The 20100-nt window shown below is 34.7% G+C and overlaps 1 protein-coding gene across 1 annotated transcript in view; it reads right to left on the reverse strand.

Moving 5' to 3' along the window:
- The window catches only part of ADAM10 (ADAM metallopeptidase domain 10), a 128312-nt gene that overhangs the window by 74856 nt on the left and 33356 nt on the right, over positions 1 to 20100 (reverse strand). Inside the window, exons 2-3 of the mRNA XM_038580540.1 lie at positions 18978 to 19128; positions 842 to 960 (exon numbers count right to left, since the gene is read on the reverse strand). Coding sequence (XP_038436468.1) covers positions 842 to 960; positions 18978 to 19128 — 270 coding nt within the window. The remainder of the gene's footprint in view (positions 1 to 841; positions 961 to 18977; positions 19129 to 20100) is intronic.

Here is a 20100-nt window from a genome sequence, read left to right on the forward strand (position 1 = left end):
ATTCTCTTGAATATTTATTAATGTACAGTTATAATGATATTTTGACCCTAATACCTCCTAAAGATTTTTTTTTTTTTTTTTTTTTAATCTTAGTTATTTATGATAGGCACACAGAGAGAGAGAGAGAGGCAGAGACAGAGACAGAGGGAGAAGCAGGCTCCATGCACCAGGAGCCCGACGTGGGATTCGATCCCAGGTCTCCAGGATCCCACCCTGGGCCAAAGGCAGGCGCTAAACCGCTGCGCCACCCAGGGATCCCCCCTCCTAAAGATTTTGACTGTTCTTCCCACACTACTCAATTGTCAAATGTAACTTTATCTTGGGTTAAGTGTGCTCCCCATCCCCCCAGTACCTTCTTAATCAGTCGTAGTAAGAGAATTTGTTAGAATTGTGTACACAGCAAATAGATTCAGGTAGGATAGCCCTGGAAGGATTTTCCTACGAATGACTTTGTCATATTATTTTTGGCTGTTTAGTTGACCTTTATAGTCTCCCTTTCGGTTTCTTCTCTTTTCTTATAAAACACAGCTAATTTTTTGCTCGAAAGATCAGAAAATGAAAGAAGTAATTTAAAAACTTTTAAAGAATCTAACACTTTGTAGGTATTGAGAGAATCAACACTTCATACTTTTCAGAAGTATGGCATTGTATAATTCAATATTAAATATACATATAAAGATAGGTCTAAGAGTTCATTCATTCTTCAAAGATCATTACCCTTCATGACATATTTAAATCTCAGGACTTATCCCACCCTTCTGAAATATATGCTTATACCTCAAAATATGTGTGTTTCTTTGTGTAGAAAAACTAAAGAAAAGAATTCTAAGATTCAACTTACCATAAATATGTCCAGTGTAAATATGAGAGGTATCATAATCAAGTACTTTATTTGATGTTTCTACTTTAAATTCATCACTGAAAAGAGATGTATCCCTCTTCATTCGTAGATTGAAATGTCTGAAAAACAGGGTGAAAAGGGGAAAAAATGAAATTAAAAGGACCTAAATTTTAAACAACTTTTTTTTTTATTAAGAAGACTGCAAAATATTCACTGTTTCACACCATTGTCTACTTGGAAACATACTGTCCAAGATTTTTCTTTTAAAAATTTTGCTCTAAAATTCAACCTAATAGCTGTGATACAAATCTAAATTATATAAAATTAAACAGTAACTAAGATATATTATAAATTAAATGCCGAGAGGCTGATTCCTCCATGGTAAAACAAGTTAATTTCAATAGCAACTAAGTTGCTTGGACATAAAAACAAGCTTCTTGAACCAATTACTGTAATTCACCACTACCTGCCTTTCCTCTTTACCTCTTTAGTAATTCTGCAGCTTTACCATTTTCCCCTACTTTTCACAACTCAAACAATACATTAAAAAGTGCCACTGATATTAATGACTCTTCTTGGAAAGCAAACATGCTTGCTCTTTTACATACACATACACACACAAACCTTCAACTCCTATATTTTTTCCCTAGGGCTTCTAATTCTTCTAATTATCATTAAACCTTCCTTAATTTAATTTGAGAAGCCAAAGACCATGACATTAGCCCAAATCATACTCATTCTCAACTGTCTTCTATAAAGGAAAGAGAAAGACCAAAATATTGAGGTAAAATTAAATATAGAATCTAGGATTTAAATCAAACTACAAATCAAATCTTGTGACTAAAATCTACTAGCCCAGGATTCCTATCTGTTAAATAAAGATAATACATTCTATCCCTTAAAACTCTTTTAAGGGTGACAGCTTATAATCCATGTAAACTCAATAACACAACACCTGGCACACAGGAGTTGCAAATAAATGGTAACTAATTAGCTATCATTACTAAACTCTTAAAAGTATATCATCTCTTTTATAATTGTCATAAAAGTCTGCAAATAGCACAATTTCTCAATGAATCTGAACCAAAGTGTTCAGTTAGCAACTTTCAAATGTTAGTAGCATGTGGAATAACTTGAATTCTCACACACTGCTGGAAGAAGTACAAAATGGAGCAATCACTTTGGAAAACGGACAGTTTTACTAATATTAAACATATGAAAACCCTACGACCCACAATTCTACCCCAAGAGAAATGAAAATATAAAAAGTTAAGTCCACAAAAATAAATTGAACACAAATGTCCATAGCAGTTTTATTCATAATATAAAAAACTGGAAATAACCTAAATGTCTATCAACAAGTAAAAAAAAATAAAAAGATTGTGGCTTATTCATACAATGGAAAACTACTCAGCAATAAAAAAAATGTCAAATTACTAAAAATATGCACTTCTGTGAAGACTCAAAAGAATATATATGTAATTCTAGAATAGGCAAAAACCTATCTACAGTGACAGAAAGCAGACGGGTGGTTGCCTGGGGTGAAGAGAGACTAAGAGCAAAGAGGGATGAAGGAACTTTTGGCTATGATGGACATGTTCTATTATCTTGATTTGAATGGCAGTTACACAAATACATACATGTGTCAAAACTTGACTCACACTACAAACTTGAAATGAGTATAGTTGACCTTTGTTTTTTGTTTCTTTTTTGTGTTTTTTAAGATTTTATTTATTTATTTGAGAGAGAGAGAGAATGCGCAAGCATAAGCAGGGGGAATGGCAGAGGGCAAGGGAGAGGCAGACTCTGCTGAGCATCCCAAGACTCTGAGGTCATGACCTGAGCTGAAGGAAGAAGCTTCACCAAGTGAACCACCAAGGTGGCCCTACAGTTGACCTTTGAAAAACATGGAGTTGAAATGCATGAGTCCACTCACCCTTGGATTTTTTTCCCCATAAATATAGTACAGTACTGTTTTCTTAACATTTTTTCTCTAGCTTACTTTGAGAATAAAATAAATAATATATAAGACATACAAAGTATGTGTTCATCAACTGTTGTATAGATTGATAAGCCTTCCAGTCAACAGCAACTATCAGTAATTGAGTTTTGGGGGAGTCAAAAGTTGTACATGAATTTTTGACTGCATTGAAGGGTTGGTGCCACTAACTCCCACATTGTTCAAGGGCCAACTGTATATTTTATTTTATGTAAATTATACTTTGCTCACTTCAGCAGCATATATACTAAAAACAATATATAAATTATACTTTTAAAATTGATTTTAAAGAAAAACAAAAAAAAAAGAAAAACTCATTTTTTAGTATGTAAGGGTCAACAAGGTATACTCATTAACTTTAGAAAGTTATATGCCTTTTTCAACTTTTTCTATTTTTTATTTTCCTTAATTTCGTATCAATCTTGGCACTCTTTTATTTTGAAGCTATACTCATTTCCCACTTGCCTAAAACACTCACCAAAACTCCTAAAGCTTCCCAGGTCCTGTGACAAGGACTCTAAGGTAGGAAAGGCATCCTCTAAGCCTTAAGGTTTCCATCTCCTACCCCAAGTAATCAAAAAGTCAAACACATCTTCTAAATGGGAACTCTACAAAGTTAAAAATAGGCTACCCCGAAGAAACAGGAATCCTGCCTGAATTCTTACTGCACATCTGTCTGTTATAAAATTTCTTTTGCTAACTGATAGGAAATTCTTAATCATTTATGCAGGTATAAAAAAATACACTATTTTTTCAAAGATCACAATATTTTGAAAAATCATTAACTTATCATTATATGCTTCTAACTCACTGTACAAAGAGCATCTGAAAAAAAGCATCTTTGGGATGCCTGAGTGGCTCAGTGGTTAAGTGCCTGCCTTTAGCTTGGGGCATGATCCTGGGGTCCTGAGATGGAGTCCCACCTCAGGCTCCCTGTATGGAGCCTGCTTCTCCTCTGCCTATGTCTCTGCTTCTCTACCTCTCCTGAATAAATAAATAAAATCTTTTAAAAAAGTATCTTTGTTAAACTGAAACACTAAATATCCAAGAGTTCAATATATTTATCATTCAAGATTTTTAATTCGGCAATATTATAAGAGCAAGAGTATAAGTATAAGCAAGAGTATATTCTATATGCAAAAAAGGGCAGGGAATAAACTTCCAAAAGACATTTTAGCTCAGTATAAGAACAATCTATGTCCCCAAAATAGTTTTATGTCACTTAAAATGTTTAAGCACATAGGAACCCTAGGAGGGAAGTTATAACAGAGAGAATTTAAGAACACTTGAAGTAGGTCTCTTCCAACCCTGATACTGACAGCCTAAGAAAATCACCTCACGTGTACAAAATGTTATTCTCTGCATTGATTTAAATTGGACTAACCCATAGATAAAATCAGTTCTTAATTATCCATGCACAATCAAGTAGCAGTATAGATAATAAAATTTTAAAATAAAAAAAAATCAAATTTCAATCATACCCCCCAAATGTACTGCTTTTATTAATATCAATATTAATTTGCATCTAAAACATGTAAGAACAGAAGAGGGAATGGAGCAATAGCCTGAAAGGCAGGTAAATGGTAGAAAGAAGCCAGACTGAATTAAAGTCTGTCACAATCTATGAAATAGATCAACTGATAGATGAATAATCAGACATGGATATAATTTATTCTTAAGTCACTAAATTCCAATTTCTTAATTTTAATTCTACTATCTGTTTAATACATATCTTTATGCTATTTTAATATTTCTATGAATTATAACTTCTTTGCAACATTCCTGTTGGATAACATATTATAAAATAATAGTAATTAGCTAACCACATTCAATCTTCCCAGTTTCTCAACAAGCCCTGAATAAAAAACAATCTGGTTTTTTAATTGTTTAAACTTTTGGTTCAAAGGTCAGAAAAAATATAGTGAACACTGCCTTATAAAAATCATTGTATTCTGGAAAAAGTTTGATGGTTCATCAAAAGTTAAACGGAGAATTACCATATGACCCAGCAATTCTACATCTAGGTTTATATACCCAAAGGAATTACAGTCAGGGACTCAAACAGATTCTTGTACACCAACGTTTATAGCAGCATTATTCACAATAGAAAAAGATGGAAACATCCCAAATGTCCACCAATAGGTGGATTTTAAAAATGTATGTATGAGTGGGATACATATAGAATGGATTATTCAGCTTTAAAAATGAATGAAACTCTGATACGTGCTACAACATGGATGAACCCTGAAAACACTTTGCTAAGTCAGACACAAAAGGCATACTATGGCATGACACCACTCATATGAGGTACCTAGAAATAGGTAAATTTATGGAAATTGAAGGTAGAATAGAGATTATCAGGAACTGGTAGGAGGGCAGAAATGGGGAATTATTGTTTAATGGGTAAAGAATTTCTGTTTGAAAAGATGAAAAAGCTCAAAAAAAGGACAGTGGCAGTAGCTGCACAACACTATGAATGTACTCGATGCCACTGAATTGTTCACTTAAAAATGGTTTAAATAGTAAGTTACAAGTTATTTTACCAAAATATAGATAGATAAGTAAATTTCAAAAATCACTGTATTCGAAAGACCTGGAGTATAAAATAAAATTGTGTGGCCAAAGATATCCCTTAGTGATAAAAGCCCCAAGAGAACCAATTGAGATAGTGATTTGTGATGATAATAATGGGATTATAACACCCTTCCTAAATGTATATAGGTTTATGATATTCACAGCACTTTTACATATGTCATACATCTTATCCTCACAGTAACTGCAAAGGAGTTATGAGGAATATTTTTATCAAAGGGTATGACTCAGGGTCACAAGACCAGAATTAGGACTAGAACTTCAGTATTTGGTTGCTGCATGTTGCTCTTCCTACCACACCACAAATGCATCTCAAACATGTGAATTAAAAAGTCAAGCTAATACAGAGTGCAGTATTAGTCTTAATGTAGTATCAGTCTCTGCAAATAAGCCATCTTTTAAAATCTCAAATGCAAATGAGATGATAAAGAGATAAAAATAGGGCAGCCCCAGTGGCGCAGTGGTTTAGTGCCGCCTGCAGCCCAGGGTGTGATCCTGGAGACCCGGGATTGAGTCCCACATCAGGTTCCCTGCATGGAGCCTGCTTCTCCCTCTGCCTGTGTCTCTGTTCACTTAAGTATTACTCACAATAGCCAAGATATAGAAACAACCTAAGTGTCCACTGATAGATGAATGGATACAGATGATGTGGTGTATCTATGCACTGGAATACTACTTGGCTATAAAAAAGGAAGAGATCTTGTTATCTTCAGCAGCATGGATGGAACTTGATGGTATTGTGTTAAGTGAAATAAGTCAAACAGAGAAAGACAACACATGATTTCACTTATATGTGGAATCTAAAAAACACAACAAAACAAACAAAACAAAAGCAAACTCATAGATACAGAGAACAGACTGGTGGTTACCAGAGGAAAAGGGGTTGGGAAGTGGGCAAAATGGGTTAAAGGGATCAACTGTATGGTGATGGGCAATAACTAGACTGAGGGTAGTGATTACTTCTAGTACATACAAATACAAATCATAATGTTGTACACCTAAAACTTATATAATGTAATATACCAATTTTACCTCAAAATCAATAAATAACAAATTAAAAATAGGGGAGGAGAGTGGAAAATAAGGTAGAAGAGTAGAATTTCATACAGAGAAGAAGGGACTCCAAAACAAAATTAATGAAGACTTGTCTGGGCAGCAAGCAGGCTATTCTTCAGGTGGCAAACACACTAAACCATCTCTATGATTATATCCCTTCAAACTACAATATTCCCTATTCCATTTCTGGGGGGAAGTGAGGAAGGAAATTTGCCCCTCTGCATTCAATCTATTTCCAAACTCTCTCTAAAAGATTTATTTATTTATTTTAGAGGGAGAGTGTGTACAAGTAGGAGGGGCAGAGGGAGAGGCAGAGAGAATCTCAAGTGGACTCTGCAATGAGCCTAAACTGGACAGAGGACTCGATCTCACAACCCTGAGATCACCACCTGGACTAAAACCAAGAGTAGGAGGCTTAACCAACTGCCCCACCCAGATGCCCCTCAGATCTCTCTTTTTTAAAGATAAAACCAATCATCATCTCTTCCCTATGATCTCCATTATTTCACTCTCATTCACATTTAGAGTGAATATTCAGATCCTGGGAGACTATTAATCTTCTAATCCCTGTTAACTATTCAGATCCAGGGAGGCCTAAGGATCTAAACTTCTCCTCTCCAATCTCCACTTCCAGGTTTCACGAATCCAACTGTGGCTATTCAAGTAGCTCATGTTTCCTTCCCTGTAGGTGAGTACTGTACTCTCTTCTTATCCTAAGTCTTCCTCCCACTTAAGATAAAGTTTCCGATGAAGCAGAAGTACTGCTGCTCTGCTACTGCAAAATACCTGACAGCTTTTTGATTTGCCCCACTGATTATCTCAACTTCCAGGAGAAAAAGAACACAAATAAGAACTTCTTTTTCTAGACTTAATACTAATAACCTATGATTAACTGGTTGATGAAGTGACAAGAAATTAGGAAGATGGCTCAGTCAGTTGAGCCTCTGACTCTTGATTTCAGATCAGGTCATGATCTCAGGGTCACAGGATCAAGCTTGCTGAGCTCCATATTCATCAGGAAGTCTACTTGAGATTTTCTCTCCATCTCTCTCTGCTTCTCCCTGCTGAACTCACACACACTCTCTCTTTCTCTCAAATAAGTAAATCTTAAAAAAAAAAAAAAAACCATCATCTCATCACCATATAGTTAGTAAAAAGAAAGAAGAAAAAACCACATATGATAGCAAAATTTTCTTTTTTTTTTTTTTTTAATTTTTTATTTATTTATGATAGTCACAGAGAGAGAGACAGAGAGAGAGGCAGAGACATAGGCAGGGGGAGAAGCAGGCTCCATGCACCGGGAGCCTGATGTGGGATTCGATCCCGGGTCTCCAGGATCGTGCCCTGGGCCAAAGGCAGGCGCTAAACCGCTGCGCCACCCAGGGATCCCGAAATTTTCAATAAAGCATTGGACAAAGTGACCTTTAAAGTCTCTCAAGATTTAGAATGTGAAAGGCTCACTCATTTGATACGCAGGAGTAAGCTATTTGCAAAACTGAAATGTAAGAAGATTTTGGGAGTCAGAACAGTTTTACTATGGACCAAAACAAAACAAAACAAAACAAAACAACAAACAATGAATACTGCTTGTAACACAACTATTTGTCCCATACCATCATTTCTAAGCTTCCTGATATGCTAGACTTTGTGTTCATATATGATTTGTTGGTTCAGCATCACTCTCCCAGAAATGACAGTTTTGGAACCTAACTAATACAAAGTGATTATAATTTAAGATTTAAGAGATGCACACAAATAATTAAGTTAAATAATGTGTTTGTGCTTCATACACAAGTAAAAATTAGCCATGTTATACTTAAAACATAACTGGGTCCTTGTAATCAATCACCACAGGATTAGTAGAGATGGTTGGTCAAAGATATTGCCCAATATGCTCTTGTAACCAAAATGCCTAAAAATATACTGGCTATTTTCATGAATCACTAGAAATTCACACCAAAAAAAAAAAAAAGTTATGTTGTTACCCTATTTATATGTAAGTATAATGTATCCAAATCTGGACTATCCTGCACAATTAGATCCAGCAAGGTCATCAAAAATTCAAAGAAAAGTAACATAGATTAGGAATATTGCTAATGTTCAGCATAAGAAAAGCAAGAAGCAGCAACTGAACACTCCCCTCCTTGAAACATTGTTTTCCTTGGCTTCCAGGATACCACACTCTCAGGTTTTCTACTTTAAAAAAAAAAAAAAAAAGATTTTATTTATTTATTCATGAGAGACACAGAAAGAGAGGCAGAGACATAGGCAGAGGGAGAAACAGGCTCCTGCATCGAGCCTGATGCAGGACTCGATCCCTGATGCAGGATCATGGCCTGAGCCAAAGGTAGATGCTCAACCACCAAGCCACCCAGGCATCCTTTCTTCTACTTTTCTTAAAACTCTTCAGGCTTTGCATCCCCCTCCTCTACCTAACTTTAAATTGTTGGCATTTAGCAGAGTTCTCTCCTAGGCCTTCATCGAGAATTTCACAGACCATGTCCAAAACTAAAGTTTGATTCCTCCTCAAATTTACACCTGTTCCAATATTCCCTATCTCAATAAGTAGACCCAGTAGCTACTCAGCTGCTCAAACCAGAAAATAGCCCTCTTTTGACTCTTTTTATACCTCACTACGTAATCAACCAAGTCCAATAAATTCTATCTTTAAAATATCTCTTAAATCAGGGTGCCTGGGTGGCTCAGTCAGCTGGGTGTCTGCCTTGGGGTCATAATCCTGAAGTCCTGGGATAGAGCCCCACAATGGGCTCCCTGCTGGGCAGGGAGTCTGTTTCTCCTTCTGATCCTACCCTCTCTCATGCTTGCTCTCTCTCAAATAAATAAAATCTTAAAAAAAAAAAAAATCTCTTAAATCTATTCACTCTCCTTCATCACCTTTAATACCAACTTAATCCAGGCTACTACTTCCCATAAGGACTAGTGCAACAGTCTCCTAAACAGCCTCATGCATTTAATTCTCTCCAAACTATTCATTTGCAGCTAGACTGAACTTTTAAACATTATACAGTTACTTATTAAAAACCTTTCAAGGCTAAGTAAAAAATTGTTACCATGACTTACATAAACTCTCAAAGATCTGGCTCTTTCTTACATCTACAGCCTCATTTGGAACCATTCTCCCTCACATTTTAAGCACTACTCATATACCAAAATTTCTTCAACTCCAATAAACATGCCACATCTCACCTAAATATCTTTGCACATGCTGCTTCCTCTGTCTAGAACACATTTCTTCCCCTTCTTTGGCTAACCAACTCCTCTCTTCTGTCATCCTTTCAGGATCAGTTTAAATGTCATCTCCTAAGAGTGGCCTTCCCTGACCTCCAGACAAGATGGCATCCCCCAAAGCTCCCATAGCAATCTTCTGAATATTCCTTTCTTGATATTTGCCACAGCTATTACTCCTAATCTAATACCTGCTTGTCTCATGAATCCATAAACTCCTCACTAACAAGGACTTTGTCTTGTTCAGTAACTCTATTTCTAGTGACTACTAAAGTGCCTGAAATACATTAGGTGCTTAAAATATGAAAGTGGACTTGGTAATTACTGCATATTAAAACTACAGAAACATCTCTTGTAGCTCAAATAAGCTCAAACAAAAGAAATGCAGTGTATTTGTTCATTCAATCCAGAAATCAAAATTCCATTCAACTGAATTCAGTGGTTTAGGGTTAAAAAGAAAAAATACTGCTACATTACACAACTATTTGTCCCATGCCAACATATCTAAGATTCTAGATATGCTAAATTTCTGGTTTATATTTGATTTGTTGATTCAGCATTATTCTCCCAGTAGACTGTTTTAGAACTAGTTTGAAGTGGTTATAATTTAAGATTTCAAGACATACACAGATGAACAGCTTGATTTTATCCCTATGTACAAGTATTAAAAATATTCGTCAACCTCCCTCTCAAAATTGGCAACCCAAAGCAGCAAAGTCTTTAAAGAAGTTAGAAAAGAGGGTATGATACAACCAAGTGAGGCATCTCAGTGTTTAGAAGCTTTTCAAAAAGAAATTATATGATTACCAAAGAATTTTTAAACACAGTCACCAGTTTTAAAGTAGCATACAACTATACAAGACTTCACTGATGCTTAATAAAACAATCCAAACAAGCATAAAATCAATAAACTAAACATACTCATTTAGTAGTTATATAAAGAATTTTCAAGTATCATGAGATAGGATAAGCATTTAAATAACCTTAAGTTATGTAAAATCCTTGCTATACTTTTAAGAAACATCACAACTTACATGGGACTTAAAATCACTTGTAGAACAGAGGAAAAAAAAAACAAAAAACCAAGGATGGCTATGAATCCAAATTAAATCTAAGCTGGAGTACTTATCTCCTAAACGACCCAACCACACATGCAATATTTTAATATGAAATACAATTTCCAATTGAGGAAATGATTGATGGGCTTTTCTACTACTAAAATATACATAATTTCTGACATTTACTGTTTAGATCATCAACTCTAGAAACTCTGACAACAAAAGCTTGTTTTTGATGAATGTTTAGAGGTGATGAGGTATCAAAAGAGTTAAAAATAGAGTAAGTTTGAATTTTTTTCATTTTATTTTTATTTTAAGTAGGCCCCAATGCCCAGGCTGGGGCTTGAACTCATAACCCTGAGATTAAGAGTCACATGCCCTACCACATTCCCTCCCAGAAAAGTACTTTTATGTCTTACTTTCATTCCCTTTTCAAATGAGGAGGAAGCTCAGGTTTTGGGGGTTGCTTTTTTTTGTTTTTGTTTTTTTTTACACTCATTCTAGCTCTACCACATAAAGCCTAGTTTAGTGCTTAAAAACATGTAAAATCAAAATGGTATTTCAGATTGAAATCATATCTAAGAAGCTAAACTCTGAGCAATCATCAACTCTCAATTTAGCTTCCTAAATACAAAATTAACATGAACACAACTCAGCTCTTGTTTTTATGATTCAAGAAGTAATTCAAATAGCCAGTGTCCCTTCAGATTTTTTTTAAAAAACATATTTGCTAGGCTTTAAAAAAAAAAGTCAGGCTTTTAATTTCTGTGTAAAGAGAAAACAGGCAAGAATAAAGAATATTACCTCCTAGAAAATCCATGGCTGAAACAAAAAGCAGTGTGAAATATAGTTTAATAATATATGCTAAAGAACACTGTACTGACATAAAGTAGGCACTAAATAAACACCCTTTCCTTTATAAAGTTTTGCTCAAACCTGCTCAAATTTTGCTGGAAAGGATTTCAGTGCCAAGTCAGCATTTTTCAAAATTCTGTTCTTACTCATACATTAATAACATTTTTACAAAATTCAAATTTATTCTCTTGTTCTTCTTTATGAGCTGACATCTCTTTGTTCTCCTTGGATTCTTATCTCTGCTCCTCAAAGTGTGCTGGTTTGTCTACAGAGTTAAAAGCGTCCTAGCTTTCTACAACCTCACTCATTTAACCCAAGATATTTCCAGACTAACCCAAATCCAGTCAGGATCCAACAAAGGGAATATTTATGTCTTTTACAGATTCCTTGGGCCACAGTCTTGATACCCTCATATTTGAGCAGTAGGGAGAACTTAAATTCCAAACTGCGAAAGAAAATGTCAAATCAAATGTCTGACCATTTGTTTTTAAAAGATACATACTATTAATAAGGCTACAGGAAAAATTATCTTGTCAAATCAGAAGAAAGAAACATGTAAGTTCTCCAAAACATTATATAGCACTTAAGAAAAAAATCCGGTATCTTTCTATACTATGTACAAATCACATGTTGATAGAAACAATTTTTTATTTATTATGTACCCAAATAATTATATACAGAAGCAGAAAAAGTAGTTTAATATTGACTATATAATGTTTTGACTATTTAAAATTTAGTTACTGGAGTGTTACTAATACATTTTATAGAATTTTAAAGCAGGAAAGGGCCTAAAAATTATCATGTCCAAAATTCAAGGTTTTACTGAGGAAACTAAGGCTCATAAGAAATCTCTAAATCACTGGGGATCCCTGGGCGGCTCAGCGGTTTAGCGCCTGCCTTTGGCCCAGGGCGCTATCCTGGAGTCCCAGGATCGAGTCCCACATCGGGCTCCGGCATGGAGCCTGCTTCTCCTTCCTCCTGTGTCTCTGCCTCTTTCTCTCTATCATGAATAAATAAATAAATAAATCTTAAAAAAAAAAAAAGAAAAGAAATCTCTAAATCACACATGTGAAATTAGTAGAGAACTCTATTCTGTCACTTAATTACCTGTGGTAATTCTCTTTCTCTAGCTAGTTTATGACTGTTTCAATACATTTATTATCCTCCCTATAAAATCACAAGTTTCTAGGTAAAGAAAGTGGCTTTCCACTCAAATGCAAAGTTGGTAGACGTGAACCATCAAATCTATGAAAGACTATAAAGTTAGCAAAGTGATGAGAAGACCAGAAAATAAAGATGACAGTCCATAATTTGGAAAACAAGAAGGAAAAGGTTCAAAAATATGTATATACACAACACGAAGAAACATGATTCAATATAACAGTATATGCATACTTCCTAGAAAAAGATCAACTTTATTATATCAGAGTTCTCAGATATTCCTTCTACTTATTTTTTTTAAATACCACTATGAAGAAGTATTTCAGAAAATTTATTGAAGTTGTGCTTCTCTTCAATGATAGTTGAAACAAAAGGCATAAATTAAAAAGATGTATACAACTTTAGAATCTCACTGTGAACTATACTAAAAATCACTACTAAACAATCTTGGCATTCTTGGGTAAGTCCAAGAGATACTTATTTATTCTCAATGTTCATCTATATCAATATAGGACTATAGAAATATTTCAACATATTAGATAAAACCCAGACTTAAACAATATAAAATTTACATTTTATGAAAATCACATTAGCAAAATTCCTAATGAAACTGTAGTGAACTGGTAACATAAAGCCTAAAACACAAGACCATGAGGCCAGGGATGGTAGGATACCACATGTCATTTCATATTATCAAAGAATAAAGGAAGGGAATAACAACAGACAGCCGCTGACACATCAAACACTTTCGCATGAACATGAGGACTGATAAAGAACAAATTTTCCACAAGTATTTTAAAAACCCTGTACCCCACAATACAATAAATCTGCCTGCTACTTACTGATTAGGAACAACTGCTCAAAAGGGTGAGATATTCCAGACTGCACAATATTTAAGAAAAAAATCTGTTTCTTAATATTTAGTGTATTTTATTATCCATCAAGTTACATAATGCCATAAGCAACTGATACTTTACTTTTTCTAATTAAACTCTCTGGAAGGGCCAGACCTAAACAAAAGTATTAGTCACATACCTTCCCCTATAAGCATACTTATGCTTATAAATGTTGTGCGCTCCCTTCACAATGCTTCATTCATTCATTTACTCAAATAACTTAAATGACCACCATTTATATGAAAAAGGTGAATACAACTTAAGACTTTGCCTTTCAAGTTACCAGGAAACAAAGTACATATGCATGTAAACAAAGCCAAAATAAAATGTAATAAATGCTATAATTGATACACATATTGCTAAGTGAGCTTAGAGGAGGAAGCAATGCTCTGAGTATATATCACTCAAGCATCCCATTTATCAGAACTTATCCAAGTAAAGCAATTTCTGAAATCAAGAAAACTAATTCCTAATTTCTCAGTGAAGCTAAGAGGTACCTTTCACCCTAGCCATTTATTATCAAAATATTTTAATATCCCAACGAATATTACTGAAGTTTGCTTCAAGATACTTATATTTCCTTAACAATCTTTCCTGTAGCACTGCCTCACATGATTTTTATTTCCAAACAACTTTAAATTCTATTTCAAGAGCAGTGGTTTTTTGTGGAATTCTTAAGAGTGGACTTTGGGCTTAAAGAATCTCAACATTTCTTCATTTAACATTAGTATCTGTAAACTTGGGATGTGATACACCCTTCCTTATTTATAAAACTTAGAAGCCAGTTTGAAAGAAATTTGCTCATATAACTTAAGCATAAAACAAACAGCACAAAGAATGACTTTAATACACACACAGGGATCCCTGGGTGGCTCAGCAGTTTAGCGCCTGCCTTTCTTTGGCCGGCAGGGAGTGATCCTGGAGTCCTGGGATCGAGTCCCACATTGGACTCCCTGCATGGAGCCTGCTTCTCCCTCTGCCTCTGTCTCTGTCTCTGTCTCTGCCTCTCTCTCTCTCTCTCTGTGTGTCTATCATGAGTGAATGAATAAATAAAATCTTAAAAAAAAAATACAAAAAAAACCTCAGAGACTGTACTAGTAGTATTCAGAAATCCAAGTCATAAATGTTTAAGCAGAAACCTTTTCAAGTATTTTCCTCTTTTCTAAATTAACTGCACAGTATTTATTATATTCTATAATTTATTAAAATATAGCAATCTGATTCTAAGGCGTTAAGCTTTACCATATAATCAGGAGAAACAAACTCTACTTGATTATTTTTTAAAAGATGAAAACTAGATAACAAGTCTAGCCATAACGCACATGGGCAGCACACATTTTACAGCTAACTGTAGCCCAAAGTCAACCCAAAACCATATTCACAATAAAGCCTGGTCTTCCAATCAACACATTGCTGTTTTACCATAATCACTTTTCTTCTTGTTTGTATTACAAATTGTTTTTAACTCAATAACCCATAATTTGTATATCAATACAAATCCTGTTTAAGAGGCGTTGTAGAGTACTAAAACTAACATTCTGTATAAGGAGAGACTTGGTAGGAAATCTGTTAACTATACCACCCAGGTAATTTTGTAGACCTTTGCAAGGAAACAGAAATAAAACTATCAGATCATTACATTTTTTAACTAACATATGTTACAACACAATTAAAATGACCACATTTTAGGGCACAAATTCTGAGACAGCATGAATATACAAGTATAATCACTGAGACAATAATATATATGTATATTTATATAAATATATATATGTATGAATAATTGATTAAACAGATTTCTGTTAAAAGTACCTAAGATGACCACTTACACACAACATGAGCTCTCCTGGCTCCAGGTCCCTTGTTGAGAGAAGTAAAAAGAAAGCTCTCCCTCATCTGATTATCTATAGCATTTTATCTATAAAGCACCATACCACATTTTCCTCTTATAAAATGAATAATGCATATTTTGCTGTCCCTATAAGATCTATGTTTATGTTTCTACCACCCATAGCCTAAACTAGATAACCATTAACTAGCAGTCAATAAATAAGTTTTTTGGTTGAATAAACAACAGCATGCACTCACATGCTCACTCTCACTCACACATATAAACACACCAAAGGGGGAGAGGGGCTGGGAACTTAAGTTTTGCCACAAGCTCAATATGAATTATGTGATAGATCAAATAAAAATCTAATAATACAATAGAAATGTGGTATCCAAACCAAAGGCAGCTAGAATCTCAACCTTTCCTTTTGGTATTTACGCTGTATTTGGAATACAGTATTAAATTTATTTTGAGGTGGTCACTAAAAACTTAGGAAGGTTTAATGATTGCTTATTATTTCATGGTACTAATAAAGAATGGGTAATTTAAAAATATCTGAGTTGAGGGTCAGAAAAATTTACATGAATTGCTGCCACTAAAATTTTTATATAGAAAAACAGACCCTAAAATGAATCTTTTTACCTCTTTCGAATCAAAGTAAGAGATTTTATAACTTAAAAGTACTTTTTTTCTACAATGCTCATTACTTTTTAATATGGAAAATAATTTTTTTGAAAATAATTTAAATAATATTTATTTCCATGCATGAAGTACTCTAAGTTTCATAGCATTTCTTTTTTTTTTTTTTTAAAGGTCTTATCTATCTACTCATGAGAGACACAGAGAGAGAGAGGCAGAGACACAGGCAGAAGGAGAAGCAGGCTCCATGCAGGGAGCCCGACACGGGACTCGATCCCGGGTCTCCAGGATCACACCCCAGGCTGAAGGTGGCACTAAACCGCTGAGCTACCCAGGCTACCCCATAGCATTTCTTATAATCTGATTTTTCATCTATTAATATCTTTTTTTTTAAGATTTTATTCATTCTTCAGAGACATAGAGAGGCAGAGACATAGGGAGAGTTCTGAAGAAGCAGGCTTCCTGAGGGGAGCCAGATGTGGGACTCAATCCTGGACCCCAGAATCACTCCCTGTGCCAAAGGCAGACACTCAACCACTGAGCCACTCAGGTGCCCCATTAATATCTTCCTTAAGCATCTGTACATCTGTACTTAAGCATAAATATAAATAATAAACATTACTAAATAGTAACCATGATGCTTTCTTGTGATGAACAAAAAAAAAAAGTTATAGAAAAATAAACAAGAAACACACACATGAAAAGGAAGAAAGAACAAATCAAATGCCAATGGTACATCTGACCAATTCAAAGGTTCCCAGGAAGGTATAAGTAAATCTTTAAAGACGCAGAACTTGAACCAAGATTTAAGTTAAATGACCCAGAAAACAAACTGTTCATAGTATACTCAGCAATCAGATCATTCTGGATGAAAAAGACACTTAATGTTGGGAAACAGAATAAAGTTTAGAACAATAAACAAATTAATTTTGAGAGAATCCTGAAAGCCAACTTAAGAAATCTGGCTTATAGTCATTAATTGAAGACTTTAGAGCAATAAGATGACATGAAAAAGGAATCATTTAAGGGAAGAGTCATCTTGTAGAAGTCCATAGGATAGCTTTAATGTTAAATGGAGTAGAAGCTGAGAAATCTATTCGGAACTGAACAATAAATCAGGACTACAGCAGTAGAAAAGGCACAAAAGGAATAGATTTACTAATTACACAAGCAAGGCAGAGTCTAACAAAGAATACTCCAAGATTTTGTATGTAAGTACCTCTAACCCACAGAAAGAAAAAAAATATGGGGTTTAAAGTCAGCCAGATCTGGCTCAAATTTATGCTGTGTAACTTTAAAGAAATTATCTAACTTTTCTGAGAGCCTTAGTTTCCTTAGATATAAAATAGTATTTATCTTATTTGGGTTTTGAGAGGATTCAATAAGAAAATGCATATAAAGCACTAAATAGATGTGATTTTTACCCTTCTTTCTTGGCTCCCTGTTCTTTATCCCTTAACAATTCTGTCTGAGAAATAATTAGTATAGTAGGTAATCTGTCCACAAACTATCATTTTAGAGTTGGTAAAACTGAGTTAGGGGCACCTGGGTGGCTCAATCAGTTAAGCATCCAACACTTGATTTCAGCTCAAGTCATGATTTCAGTCCTGAGATCAAGCCTAATTTTGGGCTTCACACTGGGCATGGAGCCTGCTTAAGATTCAGTCTCTGGGGCAGCCCCGGTGGCTCAGCGGTTTAGCGCCGCCTTCAGCCTAGGGTGTGATCCTGGAGACCCGGGATCGAGTCCCGCAGTCGGGCTCCCTGCATGGAGCCTGCTTCTCTTTCTGCCTGTGTCTCTGCCTCTCTCTCTCTCTCTCTCTCTCTCTCTCTCTCTCTCTGTGACTCTCATGAATAAATAAATAAAATCTTTAAAAATAAAAAAAAAAAGATTCAGTCTCTGCCTCTCCCCCTCACCACCACCAATTCCCCCCCATCCCCCACACAAATCCTGTGCTTTTGCTCTAAAACTAAATAAATAGGGGATCCCTGGGTGGCGCAGCAGTTTGGCGCCTGCCTTTGGCCCAGGGCGCGATCCTGGAGACCCGGGATTGAATCCCACATCAGGCTCCCGGTACATGGAGCCTGCTTCTCCCTCTGCCTGTGTCTCTGCCCCTCTCTCTCTCTCTCTCTCTCTCTCTCTGCGTGACTATCATAAATAAATAAAAATTTAAAAAAAAATAAAAAATAAAAAATAAAAAATAAAACTAAATAAATAAAATTTAAAAAACAAAAAACTAGGTTAATGAGAAATTAAATGTCTTAATGACATAAAACCAGCTACCTTCACTGTTGGCCCCATTAGACAAATATATCAACCCATAAAACACATGAAATTATGAACAAAGAATCTTCTTTAGGGGCACCTGAGTGGCACCATCAGTTGAGCATCCAACTCTTGGTTTCAGCTCAAGTCGTGATCTCAGGATCATAATATCAAGCCCTGAGTCCCACTCCATGCTCAATGCAGAGTCTGCTTGAGATTCTATCTCCCTCTCCCTGTTTTCTCTCACTAATATAAATAAATCTTTAAAAAAAGAAAAAGATATATCCTCTAATACAAAGAGGGCTCTATTCATAAATTTAAAAAGACTTAAGGTTGACTGTTTCCTTAATATAAAAAGGATAATGCATTTTAAAAGAAAACCTTTTTTTTTTTTTTGCATATATACCAAATTCTAGTGCAGGCTGAATTTCCAAATGGGGGCTTTTCCATTAGAGAAGGAAAATTAATGGTATAAAATTTCTTCTTTTTAACTGAGATTAAATATAGGAAAACTTCAGACACATCAATAAATTTACTCACCTTCCATGAGCATGAAAATTTAGACGCAAAAACTGGTCCTCATGTGAAACTGCTCTTTTGGCACGCTGGTGTTTTTGGTGTAATGAATCCACATCATAAGATAATCCTTCATAATGTCTAATGTATTTATTTAAAGGATTTCCATACTGACCTATAAAAAATAAACAGTTTGAATTAGTATCATCCTGACTTTCCACTCCAGTTCTAATATGATTCCATGATTATTCAAATATCTATAAATATATATGAAAACAATTGTCTCACTAATGTATTTTAGTTTACATACAGTTTTTTTTTTTTAACTTACCATAAAGGGAATTTCAACCACACATAAAAGTTTGAAATTTTAACCACAGGTTTATATTTGATGTCTTTTATCAGATTAAATTTTTCATGAATACTTTGTTGATAAAAACTACCAGGACTTTAAAAAAAAACAAAAAAAAAACTACCAGGAACAGATGCTGCCTTTTGTCACCTTATCTTTCCACACCCAGTGAGTTAATTATATACATTTTTCCTTTTAGTTTAATATGATGAATTAAATTGACTGATTTTCTAACATTAAACCAACTATGCATTACTGAAATAAACCCCACTTGGTCACGTTGTATCATCTTTTACAGTCACAAGGGAAGTTGGTCTGTAGGTTTCCTTATTTGTACTACCTTTGCCAAGATTTGATATTAGAGTAAAAGAGAAGTTGGAAAAGAATACCTTTTTTTCAATTTTCTGGAAACACTTATATAGAATTGGTATTAGTTCCTCCTTAAATGTTTGGTAGAATTCACCAGTAAAGCCATCCTGGCCAAGAGTTCTCTTTTTGAAATGAGATTTAGCTACAATTTCAATTTCATATATAGATAGAGTGCTAAGCAGGTTATCTGCTTCTTGAATGAGGTTTGGTAAGAATTTCCCATTTCACCTAAATTGTTATAGAGGTAAAGTTATTCACAATACGCCCTTATTATATTTTCTTATATCTTTTGAATATAGATTCATTCCTGATATTGGTAATCTATAATTTGTCTCTTTCATTCTTGATCAGGGTGGCTAGAGATTTACTGATTTTATTGATCTTCTAAAAAAAATAAAAAAAAAAACTTTTGTTTTATTTTTCCCT

Source organism: Canis lupus, chromosome 30, assembly GCF_011100685.1.
Source record: "Canis lupus familiaris isolate Mischka breed German Shepherd chromosome 30, alternate assembly UU_Cfam_GSD_1.0, whole genome shotgun sequence".
In the NCBI taxonomy this organism is placed as follows: domain Eukaryota; kingdom Metazoa; phylum Chordata; class Mammalia; order Carnivora; family Canidae; genus Canis; species Canis lupus.